Below are 25,400 nucleotides of genomic sequence, written 5' to 3'. Positions count from 1 at the left end.
AATCCTCCAGCCACACGTACATACATCTTATTCTACGGCAGGCTCCATGCAGGACACAACTGCACCTGCACAAACACTCTAGTTGGAGCAAAGAAAAGTTTCATGTCTTATCAAAGCATCTCAGTTTAAGGAGACTGTATATCCACAGGCCTCGAAAGCCCCAATCGTGCTCCAAATATACCCAGGACAAGCTCGCAGCTGCACCGTGTCCTCCCCCTGCAGCTGTCGGCAACACAAGCCCGGCCTCCGGGGGCCACCAAAGGGGCCTTCGCCAGGCTAAAACAGGCAACTGCTAACTCGTCGCTCCACGTCATGCCTCCGCTACCCAGGGGCTGCTCGCATAACAGAATCACAGAGCGGTGGGGGTTGGAAGGGACCTCTGGAGATCATCCAACCTCCCTGCTAGAGCAGGATCACCTAGAGCAGGTTGCACAGGATTGCATCCAGGCGGAGTTTGAATATCTCCAGAGAAGGAGACTCCAACCTCTCTGGTTAACACTTATCTTGCTCGGGACATGCATGATTACAAGCGATGCATCAAAAAAGGTTTTGTTTTGGTTTGTTTGTTTTAAAGAAAGACATCAGGAAAAAGGAGGGAGGAAAATTCTGTCACAATACTAAGACAAAGCCATGGGTTTGGTACATCTGACAAGCTTGTTTTTCAGCTCTTATCCAGTCCTGGTTTAATATCACATTAGAATAAGTCGTCCTTAATTACCTAACATAGAGAAGAGTCTCTGGTCACATTTAAATAGTCAATAGTGTTCAGACTGAGGATATCAATGGGCTTGAAAAAGGGTTTGGTTTTGTTTTTCCAGAAGTTTATTTCAAAAGTGTGCAAACAGGATACACGGATAGCACTGTAATTCTGGTACACCTGATCCACAGACCCCTGACAGCCCCTCTGTCTGCCCTCCGCCCCCCCCCAACACTAAATGAAAGATCTGAGACATATCAACAATCCAATTAGCTAGTGGAAACACGGAGCTCAGCTTGCCCAGTGTCTGCAAGCAGGGAAATAAGGCTTCTCTAGCTCACCCATAGCTCAACATATGGCGCTACCATGGTAACTAGAAAATAGCATTTACTTAATCGATGAGGGTGGCACGACATGCTAGGGGCTGCTGTGCTTTCCCGCGTGGGCACCCATCCTCTGGGGATCCTGAGACGGGTAGTGAATGGGGCCCGGGGCTCTCATGAAGGGAGGCGGTGGCCCCATCGCGTGGAACATGTGTGGTCCGAAACCTGCAGAAACAAAGTTGTCAGGTTCAGACAAAGCAACAGCACAACCAATGCAGGTGTACCGCTGTTTGCAACAACCGACAGAGAACAGCTGGCTTACAGCTGTGCCTTAGAAAGGTGTGCATCTCCCACAATTCCTCAAATCCCCAAACTCTTTCCCCTCTTTCCAGCACAACCGGGGGCAATCCGTACCCAACACACACCCTCACTCACAGATAAAAGCTGGTGGGGGGACGGAAAAGATGCCTGTAATGCCAATCTGAATGCTTTCTACTCAACTGTGGAGCAAAGCAAACACATCCACAAGAGTCTGACGTCCCATTAAAAAAAATGGGTCTCGATAGATACATACTCGCAGCCAAACAGGCTGGCATTCAACCAGCTGTAGAATCACTCTTTGAAGTTGAGGTTAACATGGCATTTACACAGCCAGCAAAAGCATTGAGTAGGTCCCAGTACCAGTACCAGGGATCTCTCACATGCCTGAGAATTTGCAAGTGAACACATACCACATCAGGCAGCTCAGTTTAATTAAACTGTGCTGACAGCTCATTTTAGATCATCAGTTTACACTGTATGATCAGGCATGAGGAAAATCAACTCAGGGCACACATCAGTGCTACAGCGCAGCCAAGCAAGGAGGACTAGATGGTCAAACACTAAGTTAGATATCCCCACTTGAAGGGGAAACACAAATACCTGGAGGTGGTGGTGGAGCAATGCCCGGAGGAGGTGGCAAGGCAATGTTAACCACCGCTGGAGGGCCACTTGGAGGTAGGTTGAAGTAATTTGCAGAAGCCTCTTCTTCTGCAGCTGGAGGAGGGGGGAGAGCTGCCAAAAAAGTACACGGTGGTTATGGAAAATCTCTCCGTCAAGATATGCAGAGGTACCTGCCTTCAGAGAGGAGGTACAATCAGTTCTTCCACAAGGGCAAACTGCCACTACTACTGCACGTGTGAGCCGGAGTGAGAAGCAGGACTGCACTGAAACTCTGCAACAGTCACCACTTTTCTTCACCTGAAAACAGCTTTGCTTTTTCCATCATACAACACTCAGTGGATTAGGAAAACATTAACCAAGCTTTGAAAAGCGTGGGTTGCCAGTATCTTGGACCTAAGTAACTTTAAATCAGCTTTAAGTTTTCACTCATCACACAAAGAACTTTCTTTTCATCAAGAATTTCCTTCTAGACAAAGCTCGCTTCCCATCCTAGTTGGAAACACTGCAAAATTACTGTGACCGCCTGCCCTGGACTCGCCAGTGCCTCTACCCTCCGGAACTCCATTACTGCTCTCGGAGGTTTAACACCAGCCTCAATCATGGAAGCAGGTCAGCGTTAAGTGTTTCAGAGATAAAGACAAGTCCCTCACCTCCGGGAAGTCCTGGAACTGGCTCCAGCTTTATCCCAGATTCTGTAGTACCTTCCTTGTCCTTTTCTTTTCCTCTTGCTGCCTGGGACCTAAAAGCAAACATTTTAGGGCAAGGATGAGGAAAAGCAGGATAAGCAGATATTCACACCACAGTAGTTTTACATTATCTAATCTAGATCCATTGCTTCAGGCCAAAAATGAAAAATTCACAGAATATCAGAGACAGCTGGTACAAAGCGTGCAAACAGTGTTTACAATGGTCACATTAGAAGCAAAACTACAGAAACTGATCCATAACCCTCAAGCAGGAACCCTCTTACACAATTCGTGCAATTTGTGTCATCTCCAACCCAGATCCCACGGCTGAACAGAGAACAAACCATAACAGGACCCCAAATATTTACCAACTCAGTATCTACTCCAACTTAATATCCAATCCTGCTCATCAAGACTGCATAAACTGAATGAAGAACCCTGTGGCAGCACCCACAAGGCTTCCTCCCATCACACTCACCTTCCCCATTTGACATTGAGCCTGCGACCATTGACAATGAGTTTGTTGAAGGATTTCTCAGCAGCCACTTCTGCAGCTTGCCGGGTGGCAAACTGGATGAAAGCACACTGTTGCCTCTGCACTACGGTTATTGTCCGAATCTCCCCAAACTGGTAAAAGTGATTTCTGTGGGGAGGAAAAACAATTATGAAACGCCACTCCTCCTAGCCGCAGGGTACGTAGCAGAGTAGGATCTCATGACATGCGGAGATAGATATGCTCAGATCCCTTCTTTTCTCCATCACCAGTGCAGACTAATCATTAGAAGTCAAGTCTCTTGCCCCTCTGTGTAATTACAGAGCAATATAAACTCTGCAGCAGCTTTTCTCAGCAGCTCCCTAGAGAGAAGCTAGGGGACTTCCTTGTAAAAAGTGTAACAGTATCCCCAGCAGCTCAGAAGGATGACTCATCTTTAAAGAGAAATTTTAATCAAAGCATTTGAAATGTGCCTGTTTATATGTTCTCCAACAAGCTGGCACTCCTCTGCACTTGCCCACCATCCAGTTCCCCATTAAGGAAAACTGAAAACCAGATTTATTTATTTTTTTTCCGTGCAAGAGAGATTTCCTCACTTCAAGATGAGCATTAATCAAAGCATCAAATCAAAAGGCAAGGGCGATACGAATTCACCAACACACCTGAGATCCGATTCAGTGATGGTATCTCCAAGCCCTCCAACATACAGTGTAGTAATGGTCTTGTCATCAGGGGGGTCTAGGCGAGGCATGGTTGATGCTCGTTTCAGAAGTTTATCGGCCACAGGATCATTAATTCCATAGTAACGATCTTTGATGTTCTGATCAGCCAGAGGATCGTCTGGATCTGTAGGTTTCTCATGTCTAAGGTTCAGCAAACAAAGCAATTCTTAACACCAGTCACAGCTGTATCAGAGTAAAATGACTATAACCGTTACCTTCCCTTCTAAAGGCCTCTGGTCACTCATACGCTTAAGCCTGTTCATGTAAACATGCGGAAATGGAACAAAAAGCCCCAAGAATTTACATTGCAGCCAGGACTGCCTCAAGTTCTGAATGAATGGCACTTCTGACAGCTCAGCATTCAGCGCTACAAAACACAAGAGCTGGATTTCAAATGGCCTCTTGTTCAAATACAAAGATCTCTGATTGAGGGGACTGATGCCACGAGAGGAAAAAAATGAAGTACGCAAGAGAAGAGCTGCAGTCACTGCTCCGGCAAAACACTACAAGACTACAGAGCTAATTCCACACAAACAAACTCGCCACAACAAAGATTCATTCACTGTCTCTGTGTGCCCACTGACTGCCAGTTTAGCGCTGATCCCAACCGCAGTGTGGCATCTCCTGTCCACTGCAGCATTTCCCGTTCTTCGAACCCCCAGGGGAGCCGTATCTGACTGCGGTGAACACATCAACTGTTTAAGCTGCATCTGTACCTGTAGGGACACTCCTCTCCTCTCTTGCATTCTCCTTTCACCCAGAAGGAACAGATGTGAGGACGATTACGTTTATAGTAAGGAGTGGTCCGAGCCAGCTTCAGCAGCATGTCACTGGTAGAAGTAGCTTTTCCTAGTGCACCAACTGGTCTAGTGCCATCAGAATTGGATATCTAAATAGTAGTTAAAACACAAATAACTATGTATATATCATCACTGAAAACTAATGCACAGAATCAGAGCAAGCGTTTTTAAGATAAGCTAGGTCATTCCTCCCCTATACACATCCACACGCAGACAGCACGGTCAGAACTACGCTTTCTCACCTCTCGTTCCATGTTCTGGGTGTAGTACTCTTTATTGACATCAGACTTAGGCATCTCATCCTTAAGGGAGAGTCCTGCATCCCGGACTTGAATAGGCAAACCTAGAATGAAACAAACAAAAAACCCCAACAAATCCATATGAAGCACAAGCTGAAAGAGCAGCAACAGTTATTGCAACCTGCACTAGCCAGAGATAACTAACTTATCTACTGCTCAGGTATACCACACTTCCACTGAACCTCAGAAGAGGTGTGATCATCAAGACTTGCTCTTCTCAAAGACTGTCCAGAGACAGAACTTTCATTTCAGAGGCAAGCAGACCAACTTCTTCCCTTAGTTTACATTTTTTGGTACACACCATATTCCAGGTCAAGCAGACAAGTTTGACAGACGTTCTTCAGCTTGCTGCAAGTTTGACACACTTCTGTTTTCTTGAAACGCATACGAACACCAGGGCACCAGCGAAACACTGTGAAAGGCCTGGCACAAATCTGAAAGACAGAATGTCAACACTTGTGTCACTATCACACAGCAAGGAAGTTACCATTCTGGTTCTTGCACGGAAACGTAGTGTCCAAACACACCTAATTTCTGTAAAGCATAAATACAACTTCTTCATCTTAGTGCTAAGATTCAGACCTCAAGAAATATTTGTTTCTAGTTGGTGCCTGACTTCAACAGCAAGAAAAAAACCTTCCTAAAACCTTCTTCTGTCGTTTTTTTTTTGATCTATTACAATAACACGAATGCCGAGAGCAGATCTATTCAAATGAAAAATAAACTCTCCTTCGTTCCAGGTGATGTCAGTATAGAGCTACTGGAGATAAATTATCAACTGCTTGTAAATCAGTTACCAGCAGAGCAACAAACCCAGTGAGCGGTTATGAGACTTTTGGTCTCGAATACGATTACTGCTCTCTATCTTATCTGGTGGAACGATGCATCTGTTTCTGCTGTATGTACGGTCTGAGGAAGGAAAGCGAGATTTCATAACATATCTTCTTCCAACCTCAGATGACAATTGGTAAAAGGGGCAAAAAATCTCTTTAATTTCCCTCAGTCAAGACAAAACTAAGTATTTCTTGCACTCTCAGAAATAAACGTGGCTTATTTCTTAGACAGCTAACACAAATCACTACCTACCCACAAATAACATATTTGTGGCTAAACCTAAACTCCAGTTATTTGTGCACCATTTAGGAGTAAAAACAAATGTGCAAGAGAAAATACGAGATAAGTTAAAATGCTGAAACACCTTCAAGTATAGTACAACAATATTCAAAAAACCTAATTCTGATAAACATGAGGAAATCCTAAGTCTGTTGAGAACAGTCTTCAATAATTTTACTATTTTAAGACTAACTGACTTTGTCTAACAAAGCGCACGGCAGACTGACCTAAAAATGTATGTAGTAACATAAACATTTTAAGTTATTAAACCAGATAAGCGCTTTTCTGAAGTCGACGGGTTTTTTAACACTAAAATGTATTATTCCTAGGTGTGTGCCAATTTAGAGGTTCTTTCTTCAAAAGAACAAAAAACATACCTTGCATTCTTTTCCATATTTTTCTTTGGTCTGAAATACAATAAAAAAAGAGAAAATATTAAATATCATTAATTCAACATAAAATACATCATTGATAATATAGCACAGTGATTTTTTTTTTCCCCCAGTTATGCTGCATATAGACTCACTCACCCCTATGTTTTGGGCTTACATCTTGGCAGGTCAACAGGACCAAAAAAATCCTGGAAATCTCTCAATCCAGTTTTGGTTTAGAAACATTCATTAAAACACAGTATTTTCAATTCCACCTCATGTACCGATGAAAGACAAAAATTAAATGAAATATGAAAAGCTATTTTTCAGCAAAGATGATGTCACGTGAAATAAGTAGGTTTTGAAATATCATCTATACCAGCAGGAGGGGTATGTTTCAAAAAAATATCATTATCTCAGCAAACATGGTGGGATAGAAATGTGAAGGAAAGATAACGCAAATGTCGGTCACAGGCAACCGGACTGAGCACAGAGAAAAGCAACACGAAGTGATGGACTCATCCTGTGCGGAGGAAAACAAGGTAAACAAACAAGGATTTAAGTTACCGCCAGGCAGCCTTCATAAGACGGTTTTAATTTATTTTACAGGTGCATATTCTTCACATTTTAGAAATCATGCTAAGCTATTTAATATTTCAGCAGCTCACGGTTCTCCACATCACACAATTTACCAGTTCCAAAGCTCTGATTTCTAGTATTTCCTGCACTCTAGACATTGGACTAGATCATCTTGGTCTCCTTTTTGACTGATTTATTCTTAAATCGCATACCTAATGCCATGACATCACATACTAACAATGGCCAGAACCAAATCCTGTTGTGCAGAACCAACTAATTAGGGTGCAAACACACCTCAGCATCTCCCTTGTTAGCCAGGCTTACTTTAGTCCCCGAAACCCAGCAGTTCTAGGGCCAACACAGAGGAAAGGGCTGGTCTGTCAAACAGGCACGTACCATTCGAATATAGGGGTTTTCTCCGAGACATGTCTGGCACAGAATAGGGAAGTCCTGAATTGGGCGAGAAGAAGGAAAATCAGGAATTTGCAACAAACTCTTATCATCACAGCAGCATTCGAATTACTCTCTGTAGTAATGTAACTGGGCTAAAACTAATCAGACTGTGAGAAAGATGCAAAAAGATTCCTTCAAAAAAGAGTCACTGGGAGAGCTGCAAGCCATGACCCAACACCCATACTGTAAAGGATCACGACCTGGTAGCTACCTCAGTTTGAAGGGAAACTCAGAACAAACAAACAAACAAACAAACAGCACATTCTTAGCTCTGAACTCCTCAGCGACCCGACTGCAGCAGATGCCGCCACCAACCCCCCCCCCCCCCCCAGCACCTATTGTCTGCACTGAGCCCACCCGGGAAAGGCCTCACTCGAAGGAACGCGGCCACGGGCACACGACGGGCCCAGCTCAGCCGTCCCAGCTCCCGGGACACCTCCCCGGCGACCAGACACCCCAAACCCCGGCAGGCAGGCGGCGGGAGGGGCCGCCCGGAGCAGCACGGCCCGTTTGCCAGCCGGCGCTGCCCGGGTAAGGCGGCAGCCCCTTCGCGGACGGGAGGGCCGCAGGGAGGCAGGGCCGCAGGGAGGCAGGGCCCCGCGCTGCCCGCCGCCAGCCCCGAGGGCCGCCTCACCCCGCACCCCACGGCCGTGCCCCTCCCGGCGGCGGAAGGCCCCGCCGGTCACGGCCCGCCCCGCTTCTCCCTCGTCGCCTCCCCCCCGCCCCGGGCTCACCGCGTCCTCCCAGTTCTGCCGGTTGTAGGTGTTGGAGCCCAGCGATGTCGACATGGCAGCGGGGTCCCCGCTCCGCTCCCCTCAGCCGCCGGAAGTCCCCGCGCCGCTCCGCCTCGATCCCGGCAGGCGGCGGGAGCCGGAAGTGACACCACTTCCGCTAGCGACGTGCCGGGGAAAGAAAAGAGCGAGGCGAGACCGTGAGGTCAGCAGCGCGCCGCGAGGGCGGAGGCCGCTCTAGGCAGAGGGAACCATAGAGCGCGGCCGGAGGGGCGGGGCGGGGCGGGCGAAACCACCCCGAACACGGGGGGGGGGAGCGGGGGCGAGACCACGGGGAACGGGGCGGGGGCGCTTTGTTTTTGAAATAATTATCATTTTCTAACGAACCGCAGCGTTAAGAACCAGCGCACAGAATCCGAGAGCCACGTTTGCTTTATTGAAGGTCACTACACGACGTCAAGCAGTCAGGCAACAGCCGCCTGTGGGGAAGGGGGCAGCGGGAGCGTAGGGACACGCCGACACCGTGCCCGCCGCTACGGGCACCTACGGGAGGGGAAACAACTCACCGAGCCGCCGACACCGCTCACAACACCGTAAAGCAACGCGCCTCTCCGTGTTCGGCGGGAAACCGAGCGCTGAGGAGCAGGCCCGGCCCTGCGGGACCCGGGCGGCAGCTGGCCCCTGCCGCGCTTTGCCACAGCGAGCCGGGGGGGCTACGGGAGAGGGGGGGTCAGGGCCGCAGGTTGAGTGTTTTGTCATCTGGGCAGGTAAAGCCGCAGCAGGCGCTAGCACTACACGGTAACTACGGACTACAAGTCTTAAACTCATGCTGGACATCCGTGCGTAACCTACGCGAAGTTGTAGAGGCGATGCCTCGCCGAGACACGCCGCAGGATGCTGTACGGCGTGCGCGTCCCCCGGGCGCGCCAAGGCAGGGTTCTCGCCCCACGGGAGATGTTTTCGGGTTTTCGGGTGCCGCACGGAGAGCAGGCAGCCCCGTCCCGCCCCGCCGTGCAGGGGGTTTGCAGCTCCGGGCTGGCAGACCCACGGCACGAGCGTCTGGAGCAGCACGGCCGCGCCTGGCTGGCGTTCAAGCCTTTCTCAGCACAGCGAAGCCCATCAGAAATGTTTAACGAAGGTCAGTGTCTGGATTGGGAACGCAACCTAAATCTCCCTCGCGCTAAGCTACTGCCGTTACTGGTAATTCAGTATCCTGGATACACTGCTCTTAATTAGTGGTCTTAGCTTGGACTACAGCCAAATTACACCCCAGATAAATTACCTCATGGTACAGCGTATGCTAGTTAACGTGTAACTGTCTGTCCACCTTTAAACCTCCCTCCCGCCCCCCCTCAACTGCAAAAAGACAAAGTATGAACTCAAACAGCCTCTGTAGTTTTACGTATACCACACCTAATCATAACTCTCCCAGTTTCATACTCTGATTGCTACCCCTACTAACACACGTTTATCGACCTGAAGACGGCCAGGCAGCCTCTCCGCAGCACCCCTGCCCCAGTCAAGAGCTGTACCAGCACCCGAATTCCCCGCTCGCAAGCGCATCATGCTACCACATCCACCTGCAACGCAGCAGGCCGGCAGCAGGCTCGGTTGCCAGTCAAATCCATCAACGCTACAGTACACTATGTTGGGAGTTTAAAGGCAAACCGATCATTTCCTGTGTGAAAACAGATCTATCACCTTGGCGAAGCAAGCCACATATGCCAGAGGGGTTGGGTTGTATGTCCCAGTCCCCCACAGCTGAGGTATCCTACGAGGAAGAAGCAGAAAACCAAGAAAATAAAGCGTCGTGCTGCTGCCAGTAACGCAGCAGACGCAGCCACCTCCTGAAACGTTTGTTTGGGAAGGGCATAGCTCTGTGTGAAAAAATTTGTTCACTATCGAGTAGGTAACATCAGGTTTGTGGGCTGACATGAAGAAAAACCAATAAGGGTTCTTTTCTGTTGATAAAACCAAATTCAGCCAGGTGTAGTGCAAATCTAGAGAAAGCAAGATCTTTCTCCGTGCTGAAACACGTGCTGCAAGTTAAACTAGCCTGTGGCGGTGTGGGGAAGCAGAGCGGCAGTTAGTGGGCACTACGACAAGAGGAGAGAGAACAAACCATCCCAAACCACGGCACCCTCAGCCGCCTCTCGCGGCCTGGCTGGGGCCCGTGGCACACAGCCACACATCACAAAGGAGCTCTCACGGAACGTTTCACCGGGTGCTTTCTTCACTGTGACAGTCCGTCCTGCGGCCAGCCGTCGGGGCGCAAGCATCGGGAGCATTTACGGGAGCACTGGACCGAGGCTGAGCTCCACATGATGGGTGAGCCAGATGACCTCAGAGGGATGATCGCCCTCCTCGCTGGGCCGGATCGGAGCAGCGAGGTTTTTAAACTCGTGCTTCATCTTGAAACTCACGGTCACTTCGCCCTCTTCTTTCTGTGGGGTGACCTTGATGAAAACTCCCACCTTATTGGCTTTTCTGAAGGCAATAACGCTGCAAGGCAGAAAACAAAAGAGCGCTGGGTCAGCCAAGTTCTCAAACAATTGTTCTGAGAGATTTATTCCGACATCACGTAACAAAGATGCTCAGTTTATGGCTGAATACGCTCTGCTAGAACAGCCACCCTGGTTTCTAGCTTACTCCCCACTGCTCTTTTTTTTTGGGGGGGCGCCCACAGCCCCTCCTGCCTCACCATCACAATGTGGGTACCCCGCTTTATGCCGACAGCTGCTGGCACAGCCATCAAACAGAGCGTGCCTGCTTTGGCTAAGGGAGTTACGGACCCAGCTGGGCAACGAGGAAAGGCCACAGAATACAGCTCAAGTTGTTCTGTAAGAGGCTGCGGAATGTATTTTGAAGGCTGGAGGCAACTCTGTCACACACCCAACTGTGTAGTTCTCGCCACTACGGTGAAGCCCCTGCTTGCAAAGGAAAGGGTTACACAGAGTATTCCTAGACAGAATTAGTATCGCCACCTATAACCCAATTGCTCTAACAGCATACCTCGCCTCAAAGGGAACAAATGTCTCCTGAATAGACAAACCACAAGCAGAAAGATTTGCGTTGCTGATCTCTGACCTTCCCAAAAAAACGCCGCCCTGCCACCCCCACAAGAAAACCTGGAAAAAAACCCAAAACATGTCTGAAGACAGAGAGGAGAGTGAGTTAATTGGTTGAAGTGCCAAGTATTTTAGGGACAGGATCCCCACAGAACAAACACCACTCACTCAGGGTCATCCTGGAAGTCTTGAGGCTCTGCCAGCTCATCGTATTCTGCCGCAGCATCTTTGCCAGCCAGAATAAGCTCCTTGGGAGGAACTGCCACCTGAAATGGAGCGCAAAGAGAAGAAGCCTTTCAGCACTGATCACCACATATGCTGCGAGCAGGAGAGAGCGCTCCCCTTCTGAGGGTTGCTTTACTACAGTTTAACAGAAAAGTGATTCATCCTTGGCTTCCTTCCCCTCCAGTACCACCTGCTTACTGCTCTACCAGTGAAATCATGTATTTCTCCCCTGGGTTCTGGATCTCAATGAAGAGACACAATTTCACAACACTTTATGATCTGATGTTTACATCGGTGACAGTCATTTAAGCTCCAAGGAGGAAAATGCAACACAGTCTGCAGGGACTGAAGGACATATGAGAAGTGTGACCTGTGGAAGGATAAATGGGAGTGGAAAGCTTTGGAAGAGGCTTGGGCTCGTACAGCAGGAGGGTACAATACCTTGGCAGTGCTGTTGATGTTGTCGGGGTCTCCCTCCTCACACTCCAGCAGTGTGACATGTGTGATGTTCTCCACTGGGTTGGTCAGAGTCAGAAGGACTTGGCTCTCCTGGGGAGATTCAGGAATTCAAGAAGCAATTACTCTCAAATTAATTGTTATTGTTAGCACTTTCATCTTCTGTGACTAACCAACACCTTCCAAAATTGCATCACATACGCTCAAGGAATGGATAGTGAACATTCAGTCCTTAAGAAAGGCACAATCCCATGCAGCACTCTTTCTTAATATAAGAAATACACATCTTTGGAATCTAGGCAAGATCTCAACTCCACACTTTTTATTCTTCAGATATTGATGTGTGCTTGTGATGCCAGAGGTCGCACTGCATGGCAATCTCCTCATGCAGTGTGACAAGTTATTCTGATCGCTCCCTTAAACCCTGCACTCTCTCTAAATGGAATGAGCAAAGCCCTCAGGCAGCAATCATCACACCATGTCATCTTCCAAAAAGACCCCACCTTCACACCTCCCGGCTGTGTCTCACCCCAAGACATTTCTGGAAAAATAGTACCGACCTTCATGTAGCGCAGGTTGGGAATAGACATGATCCTCACTTCAGGGATATAGTTACTACAACGAGAACAAAGCAAATGACCACCATGGACTGTGTTGCTGCCTATAACCTACCTCTTGAAGTGGAAGGATGTATTCACAGACATCCATCTAACTCATTCAATGCTACTACAGCTTAGCTTACATTAAAATGAAAAATGAAGTGCCCTTTTGCTGTATGAGCCTACTCCTACAAACTCCTGCTACTGTGTGGGGCTGGCACAGCATGCAGTGCCTTTTTCAAACTACTAAAATCTTCTGCAAACTTTTTAGTAGATCAGGAAGCAAACCTATCACAGATAAGCTAAATATATTTTAAAAGGTGATTAGACCATCCTAAGAGATGACACAACCATACAAGAGGCCAAATCAAGAGTACAAAAGAAATTAAAATAGAAGGCATTAACTAAGCATGGATAGGCTGTTGTTCCCCCCCAATCCCCATTTTCTTACTTACACAGCAACCAGCTGGATCTTGAATTTGATAGACGTTGGATTGAATTCTGGTTTGCTCAGGTTATGTTCACATTTCTAGACAGAAAGATATTTCAGTCAGCACCAAAAGGCAGTGTCCAGTCACACACTGAAGAATCAGAGCTGCAAGCACTGTGCCAGTAGCCAGGACATTACCGGCCTCTAGCACAGCACACATAAAACCCACCCTGGGCGCATGTAGCCATAGCTGTGTCAAGCTACTAATACTCCTAAAATGTCATATCCAGCCCAGCAGGAAGAAGGCACAAATGCCTGGAAGCCCTTTGGTTTATGGTCCAGAATCCATTAAAAAAAACCAAACAGTTGGAACTGAAGCCTGATCTCCTTATAGGCTACTCTTCAAATACAGGCTCAGTCTGACATTGCTTATTTCCGAGAAAATATCCTGCCTTTGCAAAGCATTCTGCATCTTAAATACTCAGAAGAATATTGCTCTAGTACTCTGGGAACTAGATAAATAGTCCTGCTTCACTGAGAAAGCGAGCAGCTTTTTGAAGACCACGTAGTAAGCAGCAGTAGAACCTGGATTTAATTCTTGTCTGTCTTCGCTTCCCAGCTCTTTGCCTTCTTCTCTGAAATAATCCTCTTTCTGCCTCCACTCTAAGGGCATCTTCAGTATTCTGCACTGCCTCTCACTAATATTTTGTTTGCTGACTTGATTTTTGTCTTTAGTAGTAGCAGAAAATTTTTAATTCTGACCCTGCTGGCAGCCTTCTCTGATTCCTTGGCTAGGCAGAACACACAGACCCTTACACAAACCCACCTTTGTATCTTTATGCATCTTTGACAATGTTGTCTCCCCTGCACAATCTTCATCATGTCAGAGATGCGACAGCCTCTCCTAGTGCCGTTACCAGTAATTTGGTCGACAACTTTCAACAACCAGAAGCATTTGAGCAGTTTCTTTTGAAAAGAAATATGCAGCCCATTTCTCACAAACCAAGTTCCATGAGCTTAGGAAAAATACTTTTTTATATTTAATTCCCTACCCGACAGCGCAGCGAGCGTTTGATCAGGAGGTGCTTATGACGTGGGTAGAGCTGGGAAGCACAGATTGGCTGGAAGTCAGGCTGCAGCAGACGCTGACGCAGAGTCGTCACTGGGTGCGCAAGAGAAAGCAAGACCAAATTAACATCTCGGGCACCGAAACTTGAGCTAGATTGTACACATGCACTGGCCTAAGAGCAAGTATGCCACGCACTGTGTGCGGACACGCTACAATCTTTAAGAAACTTAATTTCACCTGCACCCAATAATTCAGAAGCCACTGGCAAGCATCACTGCTTCTAGCAGAGAATGAATGGAAGGTAAGAGTTGTATAAAGGGCTGCTCTGACTGGGCACGGTAACGTCAGAGCAACATCAGTGCCAGCCCAGGAGAAACACGGGACACTGATTTCTATTCAAAGCTCAGCTGGGGTGGAAACAGAATTTTGTAATCATCTAGAAAATAAGTTCTTTCCCCCTCCCAAGGGCAAATCAGTTTTCATAGCTTTGTTACCCTCACAGCTGGGTGCTGCACAAGTACAATATACAGCTTCTCGGCAAGGAGTTTGCATAACTTGGACTCCTGAATAGAATTAGCGACCACATAGTTCCCGAGACAAGGAACTCCAGCAGCCAAATTCCCATGGGTTTCTCCCAAAAACCAGGCTCCTCACTGTTCCCAGTGTCTAACAGGCAGCGAGCCACCTGGCAGCCTTTCCCTCTCTGCACGGAATCATGGAAGTTGTCATCTTTACCAGGATCGTACTCTCACAATGCTGACAGGCTCATGAGAAAAAGAGACCAAGATGATCTAGCCCTTTTCATAAATCTTTCAAGAATTTAATTAATATTGTCGGACTTTGTAGGCCTGCAGGACTACCAAGAACATCTGTCTGCTTAGAGCCACCTCATCAGAAAGTCCACATTGCTTCTGTACCTGCTGTTTTATCCCATTCGCTCCTAAGTTTCATTGACCAATTTATAATATTTGCTGATTAAATCATGAGCCAGCTAAATAACTGGCAAGTGTACACAAGCTGTTCCAAGCTGATGTCAAAGTAATGCGCAATTGTTACTTAACAGGTTAAGGTTCCAACTCCCCAGCAGCTCAGCTACTTCCTTATTTCCTACTATTATTTGAAAAAGGACGTCAGCTCTTTTCTCCATCCAAAAGTTGACACTCCACATGCAGAGAAATTAAGGTCAGCAAGAAAAGAAATGAAACAAGCATTAAGAGGCCTGATGTGTTTGGCTTTGAGCTTTTCATGTACAACATGAAGCTGAGCTGCATTCGAAGTTACCATTTAAAAAGTCACAAGTTTCCCACCATTTCAATCCCAGCATAAAAATTACTAAAACCCCAGGCCATTAGGAACCCCACTGACAAGTTTCCAGGCACTGCCCATGTTATAAAATATAAGGCCAAAAAGCAACAAAATATTAAGGTGTTACCTTCTGTCAGATTGATTGGTCTTGTGTAGTAATCCTCAGGAAGAGGTTCCACTTCTTCCACTGCATCAGCTGGCTCAATCTTGATCTCCTTCTGGTCCTCTCCTTCTTTTAGCCTGAAACAAAGTGAGGGACAACTCGGTCATAAAACATGGCACGTGTGCTCTGACAGATAGCAACAGCAGTAACTGCGTTACAACACAGAAATCAGCGAGAGCTGAGATTACAAGACAACAGTAACCGCACAAGGAGGTGAGCAGTCACTTGTTTCTATTAGGAGAAAGCAAAACATCTGGAGCTGCTGCACAGAGATGCCTCAGGATTTGACACTTCTCTAACGCTCCACAGAAGAAAGCTCATTTCCCTGCTATCTGCTAATACTGTTCATCTTCTTCCAGCAGTTGCTTTGTTGCTCTCTTGCCTACACCTCCTATTCTTCCCGCAAAGGTAACCCCAACCCTGAGACTCACGAGAGTCCAGCGAGGGCACTGATCGGTGCTCCGGGCCTCTGGCGTTGAAGTCTGGTTCCAAGGCCGTATTTGTCCTACAAGGGAAAAAGGAACTGTCAGCTTCAGGTCTGCTTCCTGCCAGGACAGAAAGACCTAGTGCAAACTCATCCTTTGAGCTGCATGGCAAGCATAGGGAGACAAGCAAAGGAAAGCAAAAATGGAAAGGTATTTGATGCTTCCCAAAATTTTTTTTCTGCTCAAACTGTTAGTAATGAGAAAACAATTACCACTGCACTGCAGAGGGGGAGAGACAGATGTGGCTACTGCTCATGAAGCTTTTGGTCTTTCCTTAAATCACCAGTCTTCGCTACTGACACATTTTCCCTTGATCTTCTCTTCAGAGCAACTGCATGTTGAGGAGTGCAAAATGAGAGCTCAACTGCCAAAAGAACTGGGTCGACGCGGGTATGCATCCACCTGAAATGCCCTGTAGCACTACTAGAAGCAGCTGGAAGGTTCAGCCTTTTACAAGCCTCGTTACCTACAGGTCTCTCTCACCAGGCACCACCAACAACTGGCAGGAATAGCTCAGCTGCTACTCAGCTTTCTATAGCTGAACTGTACACAGGGTGCTCGGAGGTAGAAATCTTCCTTCTGGGCAGGACTGAAAACCTGAGTTCTCATCAAATGAGAAATCTGAGCATCAGCCTACCCTGGCAATTTTTCAAGGATCAGAAGACTAAGGTTAGTGCCTCAGGCAGACAGACGGCTGTGTCTCAGCTAAGCTTCGTGAAGGACTGCTTTTCAAGTGTATGTTACTTACCCAAAGACTGCCCTGTTTGTAAACTAACAAAAATTTATTTATTTATTTATTTAAACAAATGTTACCCTGTAACTAGTTAGTCTCCACCTGCATTTGTTCTAGGCACATCCGACTCAGAGGCCCTGAGGCACGGTGAAGAGTAGGATCTGTTACTGCCCTTCAGTTGGTACCATGAGAGCTTTAACACCAGCAGAAACTGTGAAAAGACTTACCACTACGTGTATAGTGTGTTGCTGTGGAGCCCCCAAAATAGCAGCAGGTAGCAACGGAGACAAAAAATGCAGCCATAAGACACAAGCAAGGGCACAGAGCAAGCACAGTTAATTGAGAAGTAGCAAGCATATGCAGAGTCACCCAGCTAAACAAAATAAGCATTTACCTGCCGGTTACAATAAACAAGTCATTCAGCCTACAACCAAGTCTTAACACTAATTTCAGTTGAGACTTCATGCAGAAAAGTGCCAGACAATCCTGACGTAACTGTTACTGAGCTGTGGTATGCAACTCTCCCGAGAAGGAGCTACCGCTGGTCTCGTGACTGAGGATGCGTTGCATTTCACTGCTGAATAACATATTCCTTTGCATGGCAAGTATAAACCCTGGCATTATCAGAGAGGACTATCAGAGAGAGGGGCAATGTAATACACAATAATGGGCGTAAAACTACTTGTCCGTAAAGAAACCCAAGTGCCCTAGCACATTTTCTTCACATTGTTCTCAATAAAAAAAAAAAAAACCCAACTAAGCAGCCCTATCATGCTATCAACTATCTAATCTTTCAAGCTGAGGCTGTTGTGTATCACTTCTGCTCCAAGAGCACAGTGCTCCCAGCTCACCGAAAAGGCCAGAGGCATGTAGTTTCGGCGTCGCACCAGCTTCTTCCGGTCTCGCTCGATCTTCTCTTTCTGAGCCAGCTGCTGGTAGTACTCAACCAGTTTGTTAATCTGGAGGGATGAAAAGGGACACCCAGTGAACGGGGAACAAATGCCAGACTAGCTGCAGTATTTGTTTGTGAACAAGCTGGGGTTCCTGCTACTTGTTTCACTCTGTCCCTAGCACCAGCTGTATTTTGAAAGATATACATTAAAGAAGCCTATGTGTCTTAACCCACACTGTGACAAACAAACTGCCCTCCTTTGGGAACGACGGCTATTGGACAGCAGTGTCCAATTCTCATTCTGCAATTAGGGAGCTGAGACTTTGTTCATGCATTTGCTAAGACTGGACAGAGTAATGTCACGTGGCCGAAAACAAGCAATTTGGATTAGTGGAGCAAACAGCATCTTTCCCCACCCCGGCCCGAGGCTGATCATGTTTAGCGCAGAGCCCTAGCTGGTGACAGTGAAGGGTAGTAAAGGTGCAGGTCTGTTTTCCAGATCCTAGACATTCTCTTGGTCAGAAAACAGCTTTTGTTCACATACATACGCAGCATATTCATTGGTGTCGTGTTAACAGCACTATTAGATATGATGTTTGCAAATGAGTTTCTTCGGAAAAGAAGATTTTATCCTGCAACATCCATGGGAGAGCCTCTAAGAGGCCTTCCTTCCATTGAGTTCAGGCAAGGTGGACACTAGGAACTGGAACTGGTATCTAAAGAATTATATAGATGCAGAAAAAGTGATTGAGAGGGCCTGGCGCCTCTTAACAGCTCTTTGTAGCTGATGTATCTCAGCCCAAGCATGGCCTCTCCCTTCACTCACCCTCTGTGTATGAGGATTCTCCGGCTCCTGCCAGCCACCACTAGCTGCACGAGAAAGGGAAAAAACAACGTCCTCAGGAGAAGATTTCCAAACTCCACACAGAAATCACATCTAGCACTCAACTATCTCATTTAACTCATGAAATATGACATTCCCTATTTTTGCTACACTTACCATTGCAATTCTTTAAGTTCATGCCTGTACAAACACACACCTCTGAAAGCTTTTCACGGGCAGGTTTGGGCTGAAGATGCTTCACCGGCTTTTATGCTGTGTTTTTAAACAAGTGCTGTTTGAGAGATACTCAGGACAGCACCTAGGAGGCACTTTAGCAGCAAGTACATGAGTTTACAAGAACAGTCTCTTATTAGTGGCTGCCCATGTCCCTGCATCTTCAGGTCCCAGTCTTCAGTCACATCAACACTGGAAATCAGAGGATCTGCTTGGTCTAATCGGCCCCATTTCTGGAGCCCAACAGGTATTTTCTACATGTCTTACACACCAAGAAATAGATGAAAGCCTTGTTCCAGTGCTGTTGTGAAGAGAAAAACCAAGTACAAACACTGACTAGCAACTCTGGAATAAGCCTAAGTGAACTTCAGTGACAGAAAATAAATTAGATGTTTACGCTGTCAGACTGAGCGGCTTCAAAGGTACACAAACAAGATCTCAACTGAGAGGAGAGTGCGCCAACGTTCTTGTTTGAGAGCTTTCTCACTAGTCAGGTAACAGGAGCATGGAAGTGGGTCACATGTTCCACTAACTCAGCTCTTCAGATGAGACTTTAGCAACAAACCATTTTCGTGTGAGTTTCCAACTGTGACTCAAAACCTGGGCAGGTATTACATATATTTTACGGCCAGAAACTAATTTGATTATCTGTTACTTTTAAAACACATACAGCTCCTGCTGTTACTCAGTTTCTGTCACTTACCAACAGACTTGTCTGCCATGCCTACATCCCGGGAAGTCCAGCGGCAAAATCCACAGGCCAAGTAATACGCTTTCTTCATGGTAGTCTTGGCCGGGTCGTCAGGGAGCGGAGCAGGAATGCTCGTGGCCCGGGTGGAAAGGGTGTGCATGCAGCAGGGGCAGTCAAAGCAGTTAGCACACCTGTAAAGAGGAAAGTCTGTAAGACAGTGTTCTGGCAAGGATCCCAGGCCAAGGAAAATGCTCTCAACGAGCAAATCGAGATTAAAGCAACAGACCTTCTCATCCTATGCAACAGCATTAGGGAAAAAGGGCAACAGAGCCATCAACAGAAACAAGAGGGGTTCGGAGTCAATGTAAGAATGACAACAGTGAGAAATACTTAGAAAAACCCTTTGTGTTATGAGAGCAGGTCATCAAAAAAACCTAGAACATGAAGAGCACATGATACATTAAGGAAAAGACACTTATTCCCCAAAATTGACTAAAAGGTAACAAGAAGCAAGATAATTTTTGAAGAGTGTTTTAGATACAGCTGGCCAAGTGTTGGTTAAGGAAGGAACTGCTCAAAATAGGGAGTCTTGATGAAAAAAAACCAAAGCGACCTTACCTATTCTTTTTCAGCTTGGCTTCTGCTGAAGGCATGTTTTCCAGGCAGCTGGGGCAGTAGTGAGAGTCCACCTGATGAACAAGACGGTCACATCACACTTCCCGGCACGCATTTGTCTAGACAGCGTGCTGGCAGCAGCGTGAAACCCTGCCGCACAATTTAACAAGGCTTTGTGTCTGGCAATGGATGGGTGAAGGCAGTGAAGACTTGAGAGATTTTTTGATATCTGAAACCTTAGCCCATCTTAGCCAAATTTTTATCTTTAATAATGTAAGTCAGAAGGTTTCTTAAGTCAGGATAGATTAAACTACTCTGCCTAGTAAATGGGAAAAGGACAGCTGGGCATGGACCTTTTGAGGTTACCAGAATTTAATTTTTCAGCTTTAACCGCAGGCTTTATCACGCTGTTTTCCATTTATATCTAAATTTATTTGTACTTACACTGGTCAGAAATCCATGCATTTCAGAAAATGTTTTGTATCTGTCTGCTGCCGCAAACCAATTTTGCTAATTAAAACAACAGCAGCAGGAAGGGGGGCCCATTCTTGAAGAGAAAAACAAACTCGTCTTTAACATGGAAATGCACAATGACTGCATTCATCACACTATAGAGACTTCATGACAGATACAGCCTGGTGACAAATCTATTTTCTCCTCTTCAGAGGCTTTGACATTTCTCAATGTCTGAGAGCTGGGTTGCACAGTCATTCTTTTAAGGCTTTTCTAATATACTGTAATTTCTTAATGCCCTCAGACTTCCACAAAATCAATTTTACCAATTTTATTACGATGACCTGAGAACACACATGAGCAGCCTCAGGACCGCGGCTCGTGACGGTGCTCCTGCCAGGCCCCCACACACCAGCAGAGTATCGCCCCAGACGGATAACAACCTACAAAGGCTCCCGGACAAAGAACGAACCCTTCACAGCAGAAATCCCACTGTATAACGTGGGGAAAAAGCTCGTCCAGGTGGAAATAAATTCACACCAAACACTGTCAACCCTGACTTAACTCTTAAGTCCGATGCTCTCCGGCCTCAGCACACCCCTTGCCAGAAAGCACGGCCCTTGTTGCTTTGACACAAAGCGCTGAACCACATCCAGCACACCTGGGCAAACCCTGGGGGCCGCCCGAGGGCAGCTCTGCCCCCATGAGACAGCCCCAGCCCGGGAGCGGTGCGGGAGCCCCCGGCCGGGCCCCGCGGAGGGGTGTGGGTCGGTGGGTGTCCCCGCCCCACCCCGGCCAGGCCCGCTGCGATGGGGGGGTGTGTGTGTGTGTGTGGGGGGGGGGGGGGGGGGTCCCTGCGGACCCGGCCAGGCCCCACGGAGGGGTGGGGGGTCCCTGTATCCCCCGGCCGGGCCTCACGGAGGGGAGGGGAGAGGGGGGGCCTGCGGACCCGGCCGGGCTCCATGAAAGGGCCGCTCCCACCCAGCCAGGCCCTATGTGGGAGTGCCCACCCCTTGTGCGCACGCCTCAGCCAATCACAGCCTGAGCTCCGCCGACGGACAGGGGTGCGGAGCCAATCCAATGCAAGGCACTGCCCCTTCCCTCATGCGCTGCCAATCACCCCTCTCCATGAAGGTATCGCTGTGCCCACCCCCTAGCCACGCCACCAGCCAATGGCATAGCAGACAGCGAGTGAGCGGCAGGAAACCCGCCCAATCGCTGCGCGCAGAAAGGGCAAAGTCCCGTCCCGCCTCGTCCCACCCGGGCTACGGGCGCGGCCGGGCCGCCGTTACCTCATGCGAGACGCACTCCAAGGAGCGGAGCTCGCTGCAGTACCGGCAGAAGTACAGCTGCGACAGCGGCGCCCGCATCTCCTTCTCGCCGCGCACCAGGTACAGCACCCGCTCCGACTGCAGCAGCGACGCCATCTTGGGAGGGGGGCGACCGCCGCCGCGCCGCTGCCGTCATACGTCACCGCTAGACGTCACAGCGCCGCCCACGTGACCCGTGCGGGACGGGGCGGTGGCTGCGGCTGCGCCGCGGCCGCTCTGTCAGCGGCGGGTCCGGGCGGCGCAGGGAGCGCTCCGGCGGGGCCGCCCGCGGTGCGGGGCCGCCCCTGGGCCGCCGCAGGACCCGTGCGCCGCCCGTGGCGGGGAGGGGGAGCAGCCGTGCCGCGGCTCTGCCCGCAGCCGGGTCCTGGCTCGCCCCCCGCGGCCCCGTGCGAGGCTGCACGGTGGGTCACGGCGCGGCCGTGTGCTCCCCGGCCCTCTGGGCTGCGAGGGGGACACTGGGGCTGAGGCCAGCCCGGCGCGTCCCAGAGCTGTTGTAACGCGTTCTCCTGCGCTCCGTTTCCTTTCCCCGAGCCTTTGTTCACGCTCGCTTCGCTTGCCCACGTTCCCTTCCAAACCCCCAAGGTGACAGACTTCCTCATACCCCAGCGGTGGTTCCTCTTTAGTCTCACGGTCGCTACGACGGATCGTGGCAAACCACAACAACAACAAACAGCCCCGTGTCGTGGGGCATCAGCAGAGAAAGCGCGAGGTCTCTGCGCGCTGCGCTGTGTGTTCAGAAGGCAGAGCTTGCATCAGCAAACCACCTCCGGTTTGTTCTAGGCACGCCACGGTCGTGGTCTGGCTGGGGGTGTCATTCCCTGATAACGTCTGTCCCCATGCAGCTCCTGGCGTCAGCTCGTGGGCCTCTGCCTGCCGCTTGCCTGTGTGGCTCTGGAGGAAACCCCTGCGTGCGAGGATCTGACGCCATCCGTGATAAAACCCCCACGTGCTTTTTATCCGACAGCAGCAGCTGTCGGGGGACACGCTGTTGGGGGGCAGGGAGGAGGCTGCCCACCGGCTGCCTGTGCGCCGCTCTGGGGGGGGGGAGCGGGGAGCTGCGTACCCAGAGGCCAGGGGTGTCTGAGAGCACGTGGTGGTGGTTTCCACCACGAGGAATCCGGCAGATTTCTCTAGGAAAGGCAGAAGTGAAGGGCACAGTGCTTGGGTCCTGCTGCGGGTGACACCAGGCTTGTGTCCCAGCAGGAGAATCAGGGCATCCCACCTTGCTTCCTGGGGCCAGCTGGGAATAGCTGCTGCTGGCTGTGCCCATCAGCATCGCTGATGGAGCGGAATATTCCACCGGGCAGCAAAAACGCTGTTCCCAGCTGGCAGGCTGAGGTCTGCCGCCTCCCTGGAGATGCTGCCTGCCCATGTCTCTCTAAATCATTCCTGCCTGAAGCCCAGGGGAGTGCTGGCTGGCACCTTGTTGCTGGGGCTTTGCCTTTTCCTCATGTCCCGGGCCTCAAAGGCAAATGAGTGCATGTGAGCCCTGCTGTTGGTGAGGTGGGGGGGAATGGGGCAGGGGCAAAGCCCTTCATTAAGATGTTATGCTGTGAAATAACCCCACGGCACCTCCCTGGCACCCCAGACCTTCGGGTTTGGCTCCAGGTGGTCTCCCCCGGTGGGACCTCGTCCTGGGGGGGGATGAGCTGGCGCATGGTCTTGCTTCCTCCTGAAGCAGAAAAACCCAAAGTGCTGCCTGTCCTCCCTCCCTTCCCCTCCTCTCCCTCCCGCCCCTCTCCCCTGCCGCCCCCCGCGGGCCGGCCCGGGCGGGGCCAGGCTGAGGCTCGGGCTCCCTCCCCCGCCGGGGATCCTGCCGCCGCCGCCGCTTCTCGCCGGAGCCGGGGCCGGGCAGCTCCGCAGGTAGGGGGGTACAGGGCGGGTGGGCGGGCTGCCGCTGCCGCTGCTTCTGCCCCGCGGCCGGGGCTCGTTCCTCCCCCCGGGCTGCCTAGGGCGGCTGCGGGCGGGACGGGGGCTCAGCCCGGTGCTCTCGGTCGTGTCACTCGGCTGCCCGGCCGCTGGATCCCGGACCGGCGGAGGGCGGCTGCGGGACCCATGGAGGGGTGCCCGGCCCCTCAGCCCCCAGCCCGGCTGCTAATTAACCCATTAACTCCGTGACTCAGCAGGAGGCACCGCGGGAGTGGGGGCCGGGAGGTGTGAGGCTCCCCCGAAGTGAGGGGGCTCTGGCTGCCCTGGTCCCACCGTTTCCCCACCCGATGACCCACTCGTGAGTGACCAGCGGGATGCCGGGTTGTGGTTTTGCTTTATCAGCTCCTTTAACAACGGTAGTAATTAACAGGGAAGTTTTTCCCTGGGCTTTTATCCAGCTGCATCAAAGCACGCAATAAATCCTGGGGCTTCTGGAAGGAGCCATTACCGAAGCCCTTTGCTCTCAAAGGAGCCTGAGGCCAAGGCTGGACGTGGCTGCAGGGATTTTTCTGGGGAGAGCAGTGGGGTGCTCAGAGTGATGGGGGGGTTCTGGCTGTGGGAGGGATGGAGGGGGCTGCCCCATCACCCCTCTGCCTCTCCCTTTGCAGGATGGACCTCCCTGACTCCGCAGGTCCTGCTGCCCTCCCCAAGCATATCCTGGACATCTGGGTCATCGTCTTGATCATCCTGGCCACCATCCTCGTCATGACAGCCCTGGTGCTCTGCCCTGCCACTGCCGTCATCATCTACCGTGTACGGACTCACCCCACGCGCAATGGCATTGTGTGAGGCGGAGACGACGAGGGACAGCCAGCTTGCTGGGCAGGGGGCCATGGCCATGAGACCCTGTGCCAAGGATCCTGCAGAGCCCAATGGGGGACCCCGAGAGCTGGGGAGAGACGGGCAGGAGCCAGGGTGAGCCAGCACCCGGACACCTGCCCCTGTACCTGGCTCTCATCGGGTGAACCCGCTGCCTCCTATTTACCCACCAAGCTCACGAGGACTGTTGGGGAGATGGTGGCCTGGGCACCAGTGGGAAGACGTATGACTTCACGGATATGTTCAGCTAGAAACAACTTGCTCCCATGAGGCAGGCAGGCTGGTCTCACTTTCGCTGGCAACCCTGTCTCCTCCCAGGCAAGCAGCAAGGAGTGGAAATGCCTGGCAAAGTTATTTCTTTGTTGGAGTCCCGCCTGTTGGGGTGGTTGGGAAAGAAGGGGCAAAGCAAGATGGATGTGGCTTCTGGTTGTGCATTCAGAGACTCGGCTAAAAGCATTGGTGACAGAGCCTGTCCTGGCTGCACAGCAGATGTGCAGCTGGCACCGGCTTCTCCTCTATCATATGTCTGCTGAAATTGTAAGAAAACCCTATGGGTGCTCAGTTCCTCTGGGTCTCGTGGGGCAGAGGAGTGTGGGCAGCTCCTGCCAGCCTGCCTGCCTGCATGCCAGCTGTGCTCCGTGCTCCTGCCAATGGTGAGGCCCCCCACTGCTCGCCCAGTGCACCGGCCCCGGTGGGTGAGGCTGCGTGCCCCTCGCCTGGGCAGGCAAAGTGGGGAGGAGCAGAGGGGTTCATGCCTAGACAGTGGCAGGGACCATGTAAGCTCTTAGATTGCCCTTTGCTATGAAATAAATGGACTTTATTCATGCAAGTGTGTCATGCGGCTCTGTCCACAGGATCCAAGATACTTTGC

The 25,400-nt window shown here is 50.0% G+C and overlaps 3 protein-coding genes across 8 annotated transcripts; 1 reads left to right on the top strand and 2 right to left on the bottom strand.

Annotated features, from left to right (window-relative positions):
* Positions 1–799: 799 nt before the first annotated feature.
* RBM22 (RNA binding motif protein 22) lies at positions 800–8,624 on the bottom strand. Its single transcript, XM_075766747.1, has 11 exons — positions 8,213–8,624; positions 7,422–7,475; positions 6,453–6,482; positions 5,264–5,396; positions 4,906–5,006; positions 4,580–4,752; positions 3,804–4,004; positions 3,127–3,291; positions 2,613–2,701; positions 1,942–2,073; positions 800–1,245 (listed from the first exon to the last, which is right to left on the bottom strand). Exons 1-11 carry the CDS (start codon positions 8,264–8,266, stop codon positions 1,115–1,117), a joined length of 1,263 nt encoding a protein of 420 aa, XP_075622862.1. The 5' UTR covers positions 8,267–8,624; the 3' UTR covers positions 800–1,114.
* DCTN4 (dynactin subunit 4) lies at positions 8,624–21,995 on the bottom strand. 3 transcript variants are annotated; one of them, XM_075766744.1, is made up of 14 exons: positions 21,743–21,995; positions 20,001–20,071; positions 19,395–19,573; positions 18,461–18,504; positions 17,594–17,701; positions 16,970–16,990; positions 15,956–16,029; positions 15,489–15,601; positions 14,040–14,149; positions 13,013–13,086; positions 12,519–12,573; positions 11,944–12,051; positions 11,446–11,543; positions 8,624–10,711 (listed from the first exon to the last, which is right to left on the bottom strand). In XM_075766744.1, exons 1-14 carry the CDS (start codon positions 21,875–21,877, stop codon positions 10,498–10,500), a joined length of 1,404 nt encoding a protein of 467 aa, XP_075622859.1. In that variant the 5' UTR covers positions 21,878–21,995; the 3' UTR covers positions 8,624–10,497. The 3 variants fall into 3 exon arrangements, with proteins under 3 accessions (XP_075622859.1, XP_075622860.1, XP_075622861.1); XM_075766746.1 differs by lacking the exon at positions 21,743–21,995 and adding an exon at positions 20,442–20,555 and having other exon boundaries at positions 10,420–10,711; XM_075766745.1 differs by lacking the exon at positions 16,970–16,990 and having other exon boundaries at positions 21,743–21,994.
* SMIM3 (small integral membrane protein 3) lies at positions 21,712–25,358 on the top strand. Of its 4 annotated transcripts, none has more exons than XM_075766751.1 (2): positions 21,712–21,841; positions 24,319–25,358. In XM_075766751.1, the coding sequence occupies exon 2, from the start codon at positions 24,320–24,322 to the stop codon at positions 24,497–24,499; it is 180 nt and encodes a 59-aa protein (XP_075622866.1). In that variant the 5' UTR covers positions 21,712–21,841; position 24,319; the 3' UTR covers positions 24,500–25,358. The 4 variants fall into 4 exon arrangements, with proteins under 4 accessions (XP_075622866.1, XP_075622865.1, XP_075622864.1 ...); XM_075766750.1 differs by lacking the exon at positions 21,712–21,841 and adding an exon at positions 23,519–23,644; XM_075766749.1 differs by lacking the exon at positions 21,712–21,841 and adding an exon at positions 23,866–24,008.
* Positions 25,359–25,400: the final 42 nt, after the last annotated feature.

The sequence above is a fragment of the Balearica regulorum genome, chromosome 14 (genome assembly GCF_011004875.1).
Source record: "Balearica regulorum gibbericeps isolate bBalReg1 chromosome 14, bBalReg1.pri, whole genome shotgun sequence".
Lineage (NCBI taxonomy): Eukaryota > Metazoa > Chordata > Aves > Gruiformes > Gruidae > Balearica > Balearica regulorum.
This window is presented reverse-complemented; position numbering and strand designations above follow the sequence as displayed.